The following is a 14,841-nucleotide window of genomic DNA, read 5'->3' as shown; positions in this document are numbered from 1 at the left end:
TAATTATTGACATGGTTATGTTTAGGTTTATCATCTTGTTATTGGTTTTCTACTTATCTCTTCTTTGTTTCCCTTCTCTTTTTCTGCCTTCTTCTGGAACCAGTACATTTTGTCCCATTTCTTTTGTTGGCTCAATTGCTTTAACTTTTTGTTTCTTCAGTGGTTGCTCTGAAAGCCGGGCAAGGCAAACTCTGGCCTTCAGGCAGAACCCAGCCAGCCACCTGCTTTTGTGCAGCTGTGAGCTAAGAACGTTTTTCAGATTTTTAAATGGTTGGGAAAAAAAAGACGACTTTTGTGGTCAGTGAAAATTATATGAAATTCCAATTTCAGACTCCATAAATAAAGTTCTGTGGAATACAGCCCTGATCATTTGTTTCCATATTGCCGGCGGCTGCTTCCACACCACAGCAGAGTTGAGTAGGTAAAAGAGAGACCACGTGATCCCCAAAGCCTAAAATATTTATCTGGCCCTAGACAGAAAGTGTTTGCTGACTCCTGCTTTAGAGTTTATAGTGTACAACTTTAACCTTCAAGTGATATTATTCCACTTCTCATGGAGTAAAAGAACCTTAGAATAGTTTATTTCTCTATGTCCCCTCCCAGCCAAAGCTTCTTACACATGTGCTGTAAACTCCACAACATTGTTATTATTATGATTAAACAGTCAATTACTTTTTAAAAATTATCTTCTAAAGAGACTTACATGATAAGAAAAAAATCATGTTTACCCATAGCGTTACTATTTTCAGCCTTCTCTGGCCCTTTGTATAGATCCATAATTCAATTTGATATCATTTTCCTTTTGTTTGCAGGTTTCCTTTAAGGTTCCTTGTTGGTGCTGGTCTGCTGGTGGGGTGTTCTTTTGGCTTCTGTGTATCTGAAAACATATATCTGTTTAATGTCTTCATTTTTGAAAGCTACTTTTGTTAGGTTAAGGAATTCTAGTTTGACAGTCATTGTCTTTGAGTAGTTTAAGATGTCGCGCCATTGTGTGTGTGGTTGGTTGGTTGGTTTTGCATTATTCTCTTATTTCTACTCCTCCATACTGAAAGTATCTTTTTCTCTGGCTGCTTTTAAGATTTGGTCTTTATCATTGGTTTTGAACAGATTCTTTTGTGATGGGCCTTAGTGTAGTTTTCTTCATAGTTCCTGTTCTTGGCAGTCATTCAGCCTCTTAGATCTATAGGTGTAGAGTTTTCAGCATTATTTCTTTAGATGCTTTTTCTATGCCCCTCTTCTTTTGGGGACATTGTCCCAAGCTCACCGATGCTCTTTGCATTTTTAAATGTTCTCTTCATGTTTCATTCTAGAGAGTTTCTGTCATTAAGTCTTCAAATTCATTAACCTTTTCTTCTGTGATGTTAACCTGTTGTTAATCCCGTCTGGTGTGTTTTTCATTTCAGATGCTGAAGTTTTTACCTCTGAGTTCAACTGGACTCTTTTTCTTTTATCATCCATGTCTCTACTTAACATTTGGAATGTATGAGATACAGTTATTCTTATTTGCTAATTTTAACATCTGGGTCATTTCTGGGTTAATTCAGTTGATTGATTATTCTCATTACCATCATGTTTCCCTCCTTCTTTGCCTGCCTGGTAATCTTTGATTAGATGCCAGGCATTGTGGATTTTACTTTGTTAGGCTGCCGAGTGTTACGTTCCTATAAATATTCTTGAGTATGGTTCTGGGACACAATTAAATTACTTGTTAGTAGTTTGATCCTTTTGGGTTTTGCTTTTATGATTTGTTAGTTGGGTCCTGAGCAGTGTCCCATGTAGAGCTCGTTATTCCCCACTGCCGAGGTAAGACCTTCCAGAGTATTCTACCTGATGTCCTATGAGTGGTGGGTTTTTCCTAGTCTGGCTAGTGGGAGCACACACTATTCCTGGCCCTGTGTGAGTGATGGACACATTTCTCTAATCCTTTCGGATGTTTTTTTTCCCACCCCAGACCAGGGTAGTTTCCTCACACCCATACCCTGATCAGTAGTCTCCTAAATACTTGAGAGGCCCCTCTGTGGATCTCCAGGGTCTCTCCCCTTGCAGCTCTCCTCTCAGGTCCTCTGTCCTAGTAGCCAGCTGGCTACCCCCATACTCAGCTCCGCCTCCTCACCTCAGGCAATCTGCCGAGCCCTGCCTGGGTTCCCCCTCCCTGAGCCCTGCCTGGGTTCCCCCTCTCTGCACTGTGGCTTGGAAACTCTCAAGACAGTAAGCTGTGGCAGTCAGTCGAAGGGCTCACCTCATTGGTTTCCTGTCTCTCACTGTCGTCATTGCATGACGTCCAGTATCTTGGAAACTGTTGTTTCACATACTCCGTTTTGTCTGATTTGTTGGTTAATTCAGATGGGAGGGAAACCTGGTCCATGTTACTTCATCTTGAGAGGAAGTAGGAGTCCTACTTAAGAACATTAATTAAGCAAAGTTGCTGAATTAACTCTGACCTGATCCTCTCAGATTCCTGACAACTAGTTCCAGAACTGTGGTTGCAATGCCTAGCACACAGTAGTTACGCCATGTTTGTTGAGTGAATAAATGCCAGAGTACTTGACTCTGCCTTCTGACCCCTGTCCTTGTCCTCAGGGCACTGCACTTAGCTGTGATTCATCAGCATGAGCCCTTCCTGGATTTCCTCCTAAGCTTTGCAGCTGGAACAGAATACCTGGACCTGCAGAACGACCTCGGCCAGGTGAGCAGCTGGGGGAGGGTATAGGGCTTGGGGGCCAGGATTCTCAGTACAGCCCCTAACCTGCCCTCTGCTCCTGCAGACAGCCCTACACCTGGCAGCCATCCTAGGGGAGGCATCCACAGTGGAGAAGTTGTATGCGGCAGGCGCTGGGTTGCACGTGGCAGAGCGTGGGGGCCACACGGCGCTGCACCTGGCCTGCCGTGTGGGGGCACACACCTGCGCTCGTGTGCTGCTCCAGTCCCGCCCCCAGCGCCCTAGGGGAGCCCCCAATACCTACCTCGCTCAGGGCCCTGACCACGCTCCTGACACCGACCACACCCCTGTTGCCTTGTACCTCGAATCCGACCTGGGGAAGGAAGAGGATGAGAACGAGGAGAACTGGAAGCTGCAGCTGGAGGCTGAAAACTATGAGGGTGAGGGTCCACAGGCACGGAGACCAGCCTGGCTCCCTGGCAGGGCGAGAGCACCTGGCTCTGGGCTCAGCTCTTCCGACTCAACACCCAGCCCCGTGGGGAATAATACCGAGGCTTCAGGGGCCCAGGCACTGGGACCAAAGACTTTCACTCAGGCCCCAGGCTGTTGAGAGTTGCCTATGTGGGACCCAGGACCCCCACTTGGAGGCCCCAGACCACTTGGAACCCACAGGTCTAGAACTACTAGGTTAGATCCAGTTATTGGACTCAGTCTCCCCAGCCGGAAGGCACAACGCACCTTGGACGCACCCCTCCCCCAACCATAGGTCTCAGCCCACTCAGGATGAGGGAACTCAAGGCCCAGACCCTCTGTGAGACTCTGGCAGCCCAGGTTCCCAGAGACTGACATCAGGGTTCAGGGATAGCCCTCCTCAGCTAGGCCTCATGGGAAGAAAAGACCCTGTCCACCCAGGGCCTCGCATCTGAATGTCAGCTCCCCAACCTCTAAGTCCGAGTACCTGGTACCAGGCCCCTCCACAGAGGGACTAAGGTCATCCAGGACCCAGTGTTCAGGGTTTATTCCACCTCCAAGGTCACAGGCCCTTCGGCTACTCAGGACCCAGGAATTTGGGGTCCAGGTTCTTTGTGAAGTAAGACTGGAGACTCGGGTTTCCTTGCCCCAAGACCCAGGGCTCCTGTCCTCAGCCCCAGGCTCTTCGGCCGTAGGCCTTGGACATCCCACAACCTAGCCATGGGCACCGCCAGCAAGCTCCAGTCCACCTGAGACTTAGGCATTTGTGACGCAGGTGCCCCTTTGACATGTCCAGGAATTCAGGAGCCAAACCCCAAAGTCAGTCATCCTCAGGCCATGAAGCCCTTCCCAGGATCATGACATCGGGGACCCATGGCCCTTACCGCCTCCCCATTGTCTGACACTAGTCACTGTTCCCCAGGCCACACCCCACTCCATGTGGCTGTCATCCACAAAGACGCGGAGATGGTCCGACTACTGCGGAAGGCTGGAGCTGACCTCAACAAACCTGTGAGCTGCCCTAGGGGGACGGCGTGGCAGGGCTTGGTTGTCCCCGGAGTGGGCCGGGTCTCCTCTGACCGCTCTGCTGCACCCTCCAGGAGCCCACGTGCGGCCGGAGCCCCCTGCACTTGGCAGTGGAGGCCCAAGCGCCCGATGTGCTGGAGCTTCTTCTGAAGGCAGGTGCCGACCCCGCTGCCCGCATGTACGGTGGCCGCACCCCGCTGGGCAGTGCCACGCTCCGGCCCAACCCTGTCCTCGCTCGCCTCCTCCGTGCACATGGAGCCCCTGAGCCCGAGGACGAGGACGACAAGCCTGGCCCCTGCAGCAGCAGTAGTGACAGCGACAGCGGGGACGAGGCCGTGAGTCAGGAGGACAGACTGGGCAGTCCAGCTGGGGGGTCGGGGTAGATGGGCAGGCAAGGGGGAGAGAAATTAGGCAGCACATTGAGCCTGACCTCGGGCTGCTGTGATTACAGAACTAAGGCGGGAGAGCAAGCAGTGCAAGTGACCTGGACGGGGGTGGTGGGGGTTGCTCAGGCTGTGTGATGAGAAACGCAGGCGGCGGTAGGGGGAGAACTCAGGCAGAGGTAGAGCCCTCCGTCATGGTGACTGGTAAATAGGCAGCAGTGAGTGGGCAGCAGTGTGCGGAGCGATTTCGTGGAGCAAGAGTTGGAGAACTTGGGCTGTGGGAAGATGAATTCAGGCTGTGGGCAGCAGTGACTCGAACACTGGCAGCGGGGGGCAGAAACCTGAGCCAGCGGAGAGGAGGTTTCTTTGGAGAACCTACAGCAGAGACACTACCGTGGGCAGGCACCATGTTGAATGGTGGAGGCTGAGGAAGTCGGGTAAAGGCAGAGGGAGGGGGCGGAGGAGGGACACCCTAAGGGCTGTGGCTGCTGAAGAACTGGAGAAGCAACCAGGCTAGAGCCCAAACGGCAGCCGTGGGAGAACAGGTCACCCTGAACATGGTGGGTGGAGAACGAGGAGCGGGGAAGTGGAACTCGGGCTTCAAAGCAAGACTCAGTTCTCAGGGTGGGTGGGAGGACTCGGGCAGCAGGCAGGGTGGCAGCCGCCTGAGCCCCTCTACCTGGCCCCCTCTGCCCCCAGGATGAATATGACGACATCGTGGTCCACAGTGGCCGGAGCCCACACCGGCTACCTCCTACCCCAGCCTCAAAACCTCCCCCTGACGACCCCGTCTGACTTAATTGTTAATAGAATTTCCAATTTAATAAAATCCCAGTTCTGACACCCAGTGACTAGACTGATGGTTGCCTTCCCAGTCCTCCAGTTTATTCCCGGGCCTCATCCCTCCAGAATCCAGTGCTACACAGGAGCCATGGTGGTTTTCTTTGTGCTTTATTCACTCGGAAGGGTTGGGGTGGGTTGTCTGGGGGGCGGGCTATTTCCTGAGCCCGGCCCTTCTACCCAGCACAGACCGGCCCTCAGGCCTGGTTCCAGGGCGCACCCTTCTCCCCACTCCTGCGGCTGGGGAGTGGAGAAGGATGCGAGGCGAGGTGGGGGCTTTGGGAGTCAACAGGCCTGAGCCACAGGGTGTCTGGAGGGAGGAGGCCCCGGCGTCAGCGCTCCCTCCTGAGCTCCGCCCCCAGCATCTCCGCGGCCTTCTTCAGCTCCTCTCTCACGTGCTCCAGCCGCTCCACATCCTGCTCCTGGCGGGATCAGAAATGGGGTGATCAGCGCCCACCTTCAAAGGCAGGCTACCTCAGTGCTCACCCGTGTCAGCTCGCACAATGGCAGCCAGAGTAGTCCTTCTGCTCATGGTGGGCTGTGATGATGACCACAGTGGTTGCCACAACCCCGGAAGAGTTACGTTGGCCAACACGACCAGCTGCGAGGTCTCTGGTGACTGCCAAGGCCAACAGCAGCAGACACAGGACCAGCAGAGGTGCCCAACTTGGATGCCATGACCCATTTGTAAAGTGATGGTCATTTTGGTTACTGTCACCAATCATGGATACATCTTACTTTCCGTGACCCAGCAATAGTGTCCATCTGCAGCCCAGTGAACCAGGCGCAGCAGCCATTTTTTTTTGTGCTCAGTTTACGCATCAGGAACTAGCAATGGTGGCTTACTCAGATGCCTCTGTGCGCTAATGTGGCCATCTGGGTTACGGCAATCTCAGAACAGAAGCGTCGCTGGTCAGGGAGAGGCTTAGCATGTTGCTGCCTAGTCCCTGTGTCCGTCCTGGTCACTGTGACCCGTTCCTGGTGGATCTTGCTGTCTATGGCCCAACGCCGGTAGCTGTTTCATAGTTACTCCACTGACGCTTGGTCCGTCCCCGCCCCACTGCCCCCCCCCACTCACCTCCCTTTCCGAAGCGTCTTCCTTCTCCTGCGTGGGCTCCGTTTCTGGCTGGCGGAGGTGGTGGCGGTGCAGCGAGGTCTCATGCCTCTCTCTTCCCCCACTCTCCGCCCCCTGCCACAGGCTGCGGGCCCCGCCCAGCACCTGCAGGGCTGTCTCCTCGTCCCTGGCCTGCTCTGCCACCCGCTTCTGTGGGCGCCCTCCACCTTCTAGGCGCTGCTTCCACAGGCCCTCGAAGGTCTCCATGGGCCCCTTCTTCTTCTTTTCCTCCTCCTCGTGGTCGTCCCCCTGGCAGAGCCGGCTGTGGAGCTGCTCGTGGATGGCCTGTTCCCGCACCTCGGACTCGTGGGTCCTCTCCTCGGCCGTCTCCTCTTCCTCGTCCCTCACCTCCTGGCTGGACCTCATCTTCCCAGCCTCCCGCTTCTTGAAATCCTCAACCAGCAGGCCTTTCTCGTTGGTGGACGCACTGCCGTAGGGCTCTGTCTTACACACCTCTGGTGGAGAGAGAAAGGTTGTTCTCTGTGCAGCCAGCTGGGAAACACCTCGAGGAGTTTTGGGGCCCACTTGACCTCCCGTGAGGGCACTGTCCGGAACTGGGAGAGGTGGGTCAGGTGCCCTGGAGTCTCTGCCCCTGTCCTATACCTGCAGGGAGCCCCAAGGCTGGGCTGGGGGCCAGGCTGGACGCTGGGCAGTGCCACACCAGCCCAGGCAAGGGGACTCCGGGACGAAAGGAGACGACACCTCCTCTTCAGGCAGCCCTGCACAGAATCCCAGGTGCAGTGGGGGCTCCCGGAGGAACTGGGGCCCGGGCCCTCCTTACCTTTGTGGAGGACAGCCATGCAGGGGCCTCGCGGGGCCTGGCCCAGCGTCAGCACTTCTGTGACCACCTCTGCCAGGCAGCGGGTCAGCTGGGGGCGAAGGGTCAGAGGTGAGGTCGAGGGCAGGGCAGATGGGAGTAAGGAGCGCAGTTGGGCAGTTGGAGGGTGGGAGGGGCGAGGATCGTGGAGGAGGCTGGGCAGGAAGGGCCATGGCTCCAGGGAGATGACGCAGGGCCAGGGGTTCACACTCCTCACCTCCTCCTTGGAGGGTCTCTGCGCCAAGGGAACAGCGATGGCTGTGGAGGAAGGAAGAGAAAGCTGGGCTCGGGTGCCCCATGCGCTGTCCTCGGCGCTGATCCCAGCTCCAAGGGCGCCCTGGTACTCACAGTCCCCACCGCAGCCCACCTTTCAGGTGCACCGTCCCCACCTGTAAGCTCTGCCTGTGAAGTCTCTAACTCGCCCCTGCTGGGTGCACCATCCCAGCCCCCAGTCACCCGAGTCCCTGCTCACCAGGCTGGCTGCTGAGGTACCCCCTCCCCCGGCACTCACCTGCCCCCAGCAGCGGGAACAGCAGTGGGGACAGTGGCAGCCACGGCAGCATGGCGGCAGCCCTGCGGCGCTGCATGGTGGCGTCTGGACCAGGGTCCTCAGCACCGTGAGGCCAGGGCAGCATCTCCTTATAACCTGCTCCGGTGGCCCCGCAAGGGAGAAAGTGACGTCGCCACCGCCTCCTCCCTGCCCAAGGCAGGGCAACAGCTGCAGTTCTCTGACCTGAGACCCTCAATTATTCATGGGGACACACACCCTGCACAGCTCCCCGCCCTCCCCTCCTGCTTCGCGCACCTGAGCACCAGCATTGGGGGAGGGAGCGGGCCCCCACGGAAGCACACCTGACGAGCTTAAGGCCTCACTGGGAGGCGGACCGGATGAGAATCTAGCGCAGCCATGTAAATGGACTAAACAGACCGACCCCAGGCAATTCCTACCCTCGCCCGGTTTCCTCATCTGGAGAGTGGGTCGCACGGCCGATTCCCTCAGAGGTTGAGGGGATCAGTGGAGCCTGATCCCCAGCTCCACTGCTACCAGCCCTGCAGCCCTGGGACAGTCGCTTAACTTCTCTGATCCTGTTTCTTCATTTGCGCAATAGGGTCTGTGCGACCTGCTCCACAGGCGAGGAGGCTCCACGGTGAGGATTGAGCAAATTAATGTGTGAGCAAACTCAGGCAGTACCAGGCACTGGGAACTGCACACGTCCAAGCACCTTCATGCCAGGAATTTTTATTGAGCACCTACTATAAAAGTCCAGCCCTCCTCTAAATCCTGGGGCTGCACGGGTGAGGACCTGGCAAACTGCCCTGCCCTCCTGGACATTTGAGAAGTGGGAGACAGACAATATGGGAATAAACACACGCCATGTGAGAAAGAAGGGAGTGACTGGTGTGTCACATGCTTGCGCACGTAGATACTGAGTGCTGGGGTTTGACTTTGGCCACGGTTGTCAGGAGTCGTCTCTGAGGAGCTGACACTTGGGCGAAGGCCTGAGTGACAAAAGGAAGGCAATCGCGTAAGTTCCAGGGGGAGAGGGCCCCGGGAGGCGGGGCGGGCGAGTGCAAAGGCCTAGGTTGGGAATGAGTTTGCAGAGTTGGAACATCAAGGCAGGTTGGGGGCGGCCAGAGGACAAGAGGCAGATGACATGGGGCCTTGTGGATTATGGTGACAATTCTATCTTCTCCCAAATGAGATGGAGCCATGGGAGGGCTCTGAGCAGGGGGACGTGCCCCGACGCAGGTGTTCACAGGGTCCCTCTGGCTGCGTGTGGGAACAGGGAGCAGACAGACAGCAAAAAGGCCGTGTGACTCTCCAAATGGGATATAATGGTGGAGAGGACCAGGGAGGAACCCAAGACAGAGCAAGGGCAGGTTCTGGAAACACTTCGAAGGTGGGGCTGCCAGGGTCTGCTGACTGAATGGATGTAGATGTGGGAGGAGTCAAGAATGACTCCCAGGGCCGTGGCCTGAGGGGCTGGGAAAATGCCCACATGCTGAGATGTGCTCTAGGGGTTGCTGGACACTTCCGCCCATAGTCCCTTTGATGATTCAGTACCTCTGAGCAATTGCCCAGCCCCGCCTGCCCCATCCCGCCCCATCCCGCCCCATCCCGCCCCTTCCCGCAAGTCAGCCAGGGCCATCTCCCTCCATCACAGATCCACAAAGGCCTTTGTTCTGACCATTTATTGGGAACTTTCTGCTAAGCACTGAGGGAGGGAAGAAGAAAGGAGGCATGGAGGCCTCTCTCCTTCCCCCATCCCTACAGCCTGCAAGTCCCCAGATGTCCTGCTTCCCAGTGCAGGCTGGGCCCCCAATCAGTCGAACTTGGCCACTGACTGATTCTGAGGAAAAAGGGAAGGAAGAGAGGTGGGTCCTGGAGTCCAGAGGCCCAGGAGTGGAGCTGACGTGAGGAATGCAGATGTCAGGACAGGCCAAGGACAACAGGTCCCAGGGGTCCAGGGCCCCTGAGCTCCAGGAAACAATGATGACCCTGGTGGCTGATAAGGATGAGTCCTCAGCTCAAGGCAGGCTGGCCTGGGAGCCTGGGCTTCTGTGGCTGGTTGGGGCCGATGTACTGGAGAGGCACGTGGGTGGGGGCCGTGATCCGGTCGGTGCCTAGGTAGGGCTGGAGGGCAGGGGGCACGAGGACTGAGCCGTCCTGGGGACAGAGCAGACAGGCCTCAGGATGCTGCTGCTGCGCCAGCCCTCGACCCTCCGCTCTGGGTGTGATCCTTCGACCCCCTCACCTTTTGCTGATTGCTCTCCAGGAGGGCGATGAGGAGGCGGGGGACAGCACAGGCTGTGGCATTCACCTGGGGGAGACGCATGCTCAGACGGAGGCCCCAGGGAGGGGCTGAGGCGGTGAGGGTCTAGGAGTGGAGGCACAGGCGTGCAGGTACTCACCGTGTGGGCAAACTGCAGCTCCCCGGCCTCCGTCTGGAACATGATGTGGAGGCGGCGGCTCTGGAAGTCCGTGCAGTTGGAAGCACTGGTGACCTGTGAGGAGGCGGGTGGGCTGAGAGGATCAGCTGTGGGGGACGGCGTCATCCTCTTTCCGCGCTGTGTCCCCACAGGGGCAGGGGCTCACCTCGCCAAAGCGGCCACGGCCTGGCATCCAAGCCTCAATGTCGAACTTGCGGTAGGCAGGAAGGCCCAGTTCCTGGGTGGGCATGTCCAGGACCCTGTAGCCATGGTGAAAGACAAGGTCAGCGAGTGAGAAGAGGAGGAGGAGGAAAAAAAATGGAGGCTGATGGACGAGAAGGCAGCCAAAATAGTGGGCAAAGGAGGAGACGGTGACACCTCCGAGAGGCAGGAGGTGGTGATGGAGAGAGTGGTACAGGAGGAGGAGGTGGAAAAGGAGTTGATGGGGGAGGAGGCAGGAGGGGATGTGGCTGCATCTCCAGGCTGCTCACCATGGCCATTCCCACCATCTATAATAATGGCAACCCAGATTTTTGTAATGGGTCAGAAAAAAGTCTGCATTTCTCAGCGTCTTTTCAAAGCTACATGTGACTATGAGAGAGGGAGTAGGCTTGCAACATCCAGGTCACCCCTTAAAGGGAAGGAGTGTGCCCTCCTCACCTTCCCACTGGGTGGTGAGAAGTCATCTTGGACCATGTGGATGAGGCGACACCCTAGGGACTGGGAGCAGCAGGAGGGGAGAGACCTCCGTCTAGACCCCGGAGTGCCCTGTGCCGCTTATGCTACAGTTCCAATCCCACAATCCTGTACAGGACTTCAGAGATTGACAGGTAGACGGCCTACATGTAATCTTAATACAGGGAAAAGGGGGCAGGGAGGAAAGGGGGGAGCACTGTCGTCCCCTCTGTACCGGAAGTGCAAGCCCAGCTCCGTCAAGATCTCCATCTGAAGGGACAGGAATTCCTCCAGCAACTGCGAGCTCTGCTCCAGTCCAGGGCCTGTTACCCCAAACATCTCCACCTGGAACAGGGCGGGGAGTATAGGAGTCAGGAAGCCCTGGGCTGTTGGGGTGATCCCCCTCAAAGTCCCAGCTACACCAACCTTGGTGAAGTGGTGCACTCGATACAGCCCCCACGGCTCCTTCCCCGTGTGTGTTTCCGCCCGGTAGCAAGTACTGGAACAAACCATCCTGGGGGAGCAGGGGAGGTGGGGTCGGTCAGGGAGGGGAGAGGGAATGTCACAGGTGGGGACAGGGTCTAAAGGAACTGGGCATCACCTGATTGGCAGGTCCCTGAAGGCCACGGAGTGGTCCATGAAGTAGCCTGGGGGAAGAGGGGGACAGGATGAGTCAGCCAGGACCACCCTCCGTCCAAAGGAAACCTTTGTGAGAATTAGAAAAGGTCTCCCCTCGGGCAGACACGACCTCACGTCACGACCTGCGGCTGGATCCTCACTGTACTGTTGTACAGTGAACAACCTGCCCAACTGTACACGGGGGCAGGCAGCCGCACCCCCCCAAGGTGCTCCTGGTTGGTTGTACCCCTATAATCCCTTCTGCTCTGAGGACATGAGGGGTCCTGACAAGCCCTGGCTCCTAGGCAGGTGCTCACCTGCAAGCCCCACCTCTGCTGTCCCAGCCAGGTTGAGGTCTTCAAAGCGGGAGGGGTCGATGTTGTAAATTTGGGATGGGTTGGCGTTTGGCGTCATCCCACAGCCTTCCTGGAGAGGTGGCCAAGCACAGAGGTCAGAGGACAGGTAACCTGAGTGTCCTTCATTTTGCAGTCACAACCCCTCCTCCTTCCCTGGAAGAATGTGGAATCACTCTGGCCCCCCTGTTATGGCCTGATCCCCTCAAGCCGGCCCCAGGGAGGCTTCCTCGGGGCAGGCGGGCTAGTGTCCCGACTCACAAACACAGCTCCTCGGAGAAGGTCTGGCACCGTCATGGGGGTGAAGCCCTGTGAGGGGGAGGGAAAGGGGTGAGGAGCACAGCCAGGACCACCAGCCCCCCGGCTCAGGCCGGGAGGAGAGACACCACAGGGTGGGCCAATGGCGCCTCCTCGTCCATTCCACTTCGGAGGAAATCGAGGGAGGTCCGAGCGGTGGGCTTAGGGCTGGTGTCCCTGTCACTGGGGCCCTCTTCCGGCGCTTCACGGTTTCCTCACTCAGATCATACCACCCAGGGCGGCCGCAAGTGTAGTTCGAAAGTACAGATCTGACCATGTCCCTCCCGTGGCTCCCCAGGGAGCGTCCAAGTCCCTCAGCAAGGCTGACGCCCCGTGCATTCAGCCTCTGCGACTTCTCCAGTTACCACAGATGCCACGTTTCCCCAACACTCCCTTCACCCCAAAGGCAGGCGGTGAGGAGCAGCGGTTAAAAGTGTAGGCTGGAGCCTCGAGCCTACACACTAGCCGTGAGGCCTCGGGTTACTTACTCCCCTCCCAGGCCTCAATTTCTCCGTCTCTAAGGTGGGGATAATACTAGCAGCCGCCTCATAACGTTGCCATGAGAATTAAATGTGTCAATGATATATGTAAAGCTCTGAAAACAGTGACTGGAACAGAGGTCACAACCCCTTCCTTCCGCCTTGAGCCTTCTGAGCTCAGCTTCAATGCTGCCCCCTCCAGGCAGACCTCCCACCCTGGCTCCTACCCGATGGACGAGCTTGTTGAGTGTGAAGTTGACCAGGCCGTGCTGCAGGAGGGCCCCAGCCCCGCGCAGGTAATAGGAGCGGTGGCCGGACACGTGGGACAGACGCCTGGGAGACAGATGGGAAGACAGGAGAGGGCATGTGGGCCAGGGCTGCACCCCAGAGCAGAGGCCCAGCTGCCAGGCGGGGGACTGGGCATCAAACATTCATGCTGGGAGGAGCCCTGGCGGTTCCAGGTCCCGTGCAGAGCCCCGTGCTGAGCCCCGCGAGGCAGAGCCGGTCGCCAGCTGCCGAGGTGGGGAGGGCCGGGCGGAAGGGGCTGGGAGGCGGCTCACTTCTGCCGGATGATGTCGAGTTTCTCGGCGATTTCCAGGTGGCCTCGGGGTTGGAAGGAGAAAGCTGGATGTGGATGAAAAGAATGGGGTCTAAGGGGGAGAGAGAGCCAGGGAGCAGCGGCAGAAAGACAGGATTAGAGACAGTGGGAAGAAGAAAAGGAGAAAGAGAAAGAGAGAGAGGAAGCAAGAGAAGAGAGAGACACAGAAAAGCAGAGAGGACACGATGGAGGCAGAGATGAGAACAGGTGGAGATGGGACGGCAGAGGAGGAAGAGGGGAGGAGAGGGAAAGAATGGGAATGCTGGGAGGAGGAGAGACAGACTGAGAGGGAGACACACAGAGAGCTGCGGAGGAGAAGCCCTGAGAGACGGGCCAGAGAGAGAGACAGAAGGACAGACACACACGTGGACACGTACACGGCGGGGACGGGGTGAGCAGGCCGGACGGGGTGAGGGGAGAGAGAAGGGAGACAGAACCGCCCTGCACACATGGCTGGGGCCCAGCCAGTACCGGAAGATGGGGCCGCCGCCCGAGGCGCCTGGGGTTGGACCAGCGCTGGCGCCGTCCCAGACCCCAGGACCCCCGCCCCCCGCCTAGGGTCCCTGGGCCCGAGGATGGCCCACCTGGCTTGTTTCCGATCACGTGGAGCACTCGGGCCTGGCTCTCGTCCCCAACGGGCTGCAGAGACAGCAGGTGTCACCGGAGAGGTGGCACTGGGTGGCCCCTGCCCCGCCCCCCCCGCCACTGCCCTGCATGGCGCTCACCACGTCTGGGTGGGTCTGGTTGGGCAGCCTCAGCGCTCGCAGGTAGAACTGCTCCTCGAGCCTGGCCTCCCTGGGGTACAGGAGCACGAGCCGCTTCCGGATCTCCCGGCCACGCGCCCGCAGATTCTGATACTGGGGGTCCTGGGGGCAGGGCGAGCAGGGTCAGCCCACAGCAGGGTGAGGGGTCCCTCGACCAGCGTGACCTGGACCCCTGCCAGCAGAACCTCTGTGGTAGACACTTGTTGCCTCCTCTTTTGGCTCAACATCCCGAATTTCCTTTCGGGAACCTCCCCTCACCACTACATGGCACGTCCATGGGGACACGACTCAGCCCTGGATTAATGGAACATTCCACAGCCTTGGCCACAGCGACTGGCCAAAGACAAGCACATGACACAAGCTGAACTCATGAGACTCGGACCCTGAACGATGGCTGGAGCTCTCAGGGACGTGGTCTCTGCACCGACCCTGCCTCCCCATTCCCCGGGGGAGAAAGCCGGTCTGGGAATAAGAGAGAAGGACCAAATACGGAGCCAGGACCAGAATCCAACGGCACCTGAAGATTTTTAATTTCAGAATCAAGAGCCCAGTTTTCTTTTTTTCTTAACCTTGTTTGAGCTGTCACACACCATGGAGGCGTGTGACTGATATGGTGTCCGCGGCCCACCCCCATGGGGACAGACATCCCCTCCCTTAGTACCTGCTGCACTTGACTGCCGTCCTGGTTCACCTGGTGGGAGAGACAGGGTGATTAGGCTGACGAAGCTGGGGGTGGGGAGGAGGTAGAAAAGGGGGTGAGAGGTCAAACAGGTCCAGGGCATCTGAATTCCCTGCTGTGCCAGTGCCTGGCTGGGT

General features: G+C 57.4%; 4 protein-coding genes across 6 annotated transcripts in view; 1 reads left to right on the top strand and 3 right to left on the bottom strand.

The window, feature by feature from the left end:
• The window catches only part of NFKBIB (NFKB inhibitor beta), a 10,558-nt gene extending 5,171 nt beyond the window's left edge, over positions 1-5,387 (top strand). The window contains exons 2-6 of the mRNA XM_011372258.2: positions 2,581-2,686; positions 2,766-3,099; positions 4,053-4,141; positions 4,231-4,491; positions 5,239-5,387. Coding sequence (XP_011370560.1) covers positions 2,581-2,686; positions 2,766-3,099; positions 4,053-4,141; positions 4,231-4,491; positions 5,239-5,334 — 886 coding nt within the window. The 3' untranslated portion in view covers positions 5,335-5,387. The remainder of the gene's footprint in view (positions 1-2,580; positions 2,687-2,765; positions 3,100-4,052; positions 4,142-4,230; positions 4,492-5,238) is intronic.
• The window catches only part of SIRT2 (sirtuin 2), a 32,949-nt gene extending 22,918 nt beyond the window's left edge, over positions 1-10,031 (bottom strand). Inside the window, exons 1-2 of the mRNA XM_023537927.1 lie at positions 10,010-10,031; positions 2,048-2,051 (exon numbers count right to left, since the gene is read on the bottom strand). Of these exons, the coding sequence (XP_023393695.1) occupies position 2,048 (1 nt within the window). The 5' untranslated portion in view covers positions 2,049-2,051; positions 10,010-10,031. The remainder of the gene's footprint in view (positions 1-2,047; positions 2,052-10,009) is intronic.
• On the bottom strand, positions 5,475-9,425 carry CCER2 (coiled-coil glutamate rich protein 2). Of its 2 annotated transcripts, XM_011372255.2 has the most exons (5): positions 7,822-9,425; positions 7,528-7,568; positions 7,275-7,362; positions 6,458-6,948; positions 5,475-5,801 (listed from the first exon to the last, which is right to left on the bottom strand). In XM_011372255.2, exons 1-5 carry the CDS (start codon positions 7,943-7,945, stop codon positions 5,712-5,714), a joined length of 834 nt encoding a protein of 277 aa, XP_011370557.1. In that variant the 5' UTR covers positions 7,946-9,425; the 3' UTR covers positions 5,475-5,711. The 2 variants fall into 2 exon arrangements, with proteins under 2 accessions (XP_011370557.1, XP_023393698.1); XM_023537930.1 differs by having other exon boundaries at positions 5,475-6,948.
• Positions 9,489-14,841, bottom strand: part of SARS2 (seryl-tRNA synthetase 2, mitochondrial) — a 10,346-nt gene continuing 4,993 nt past the window's right edge. The window contains exons 4-17 of one of the 2 annotated variants that reach the window (XM_011372251.2): positions 14,454-14,542; positions 13,987-14,056; positions 13,846-13,900; positions 13,224-13,287; positions 12,891-12,996; positions 12,149-12,196; positions 11,852-11,960; positions 11,518-11,563; positions 11,343-11,430; positions 11,152-11,261; positions 10,408-10,501; positions 10,224-10,316; positions 10,067-10,132; positions 9,489-9,978 (exon numbers count right to left, since the gene is read on the bottom strand). In XM_011372251.2, the coding sequence (XP_011370553.1) occupies positions 9,835-9,978; positions 10,067-10,132; positions 10,224-10,316; positions 10,408-10,501; positions 11,152-11,261; positions 11,343-11,430; positions 11,518-11,563; positions 11,852-11,960; positions 12,149-12,196; positions 12,891-12,996; positions 13,224-13,287; positions 13,846-13,900; positions 13,987-14,056; positions 14,454-14,542 (1,182 nt within the window). In that variant the 3' untranslated portion in view covers positions 9,489-9,834. Of the gene's footprint in view, positions 9,979-10,066; positions 10,133-10,223; positions 10,317-10,407; positions 10,502-11,151; positions 11,262-11,342; positions 11,431-11,517; positions 11,564-11,851; positions 11,961-12,148; positions 12,197-12,890; positions 12,997-13,223; positions 13,288-13,845; positions 13,901-13,986; positions 14,128-14,453; positions 14,543-14,841 lie in introns of both variants that reach the window. The other variant, XM_011372249.2, reaches the window with a different exon arrangement.

This window comes from Pteropus vampyrus, unplaced genomic scaffold (genome assembly GCF_000151845.1).
Source record: "Pteropus vampyrus isolate Shadow unplaced genomic scaffold, Pvam_2.0 Scaffold203, whole genome shotgun sequence".
Lineage (NCBI taxonomy): Eukaryota > Metazoa > Chordata > Mammalia > Chiroptera > Pteropodidae > Pteropus > Pteropus vampyrus.
This window is presented reverse-complemented; position numbering and strand designations above follow the sequence as displayed.

Coding starts and splice junctions, on each gene's coding strand:
- CCER2 (XM_023537930.1), bottom strand. CDS start 7,945: ATGCTGCCCTGGCCTCACGGTGCTGAGGACCCTGGTCCAGACGCCACC. Junction 7,363..7,527: donor AGAGACCCTCCAAGGAGGAG/GTGAGGAGTGTG, acceptor CTTCGCCCCCAG/CTGACCCGCTGCCTGGCAGA. Junction 6,949..7,274: donor CATGGCTGTCCTCCACAAAG/GTAAGGAGGGCC, acceptor TCTCTCCACCAG/AGGTGTGTAAGACAGAGCCC.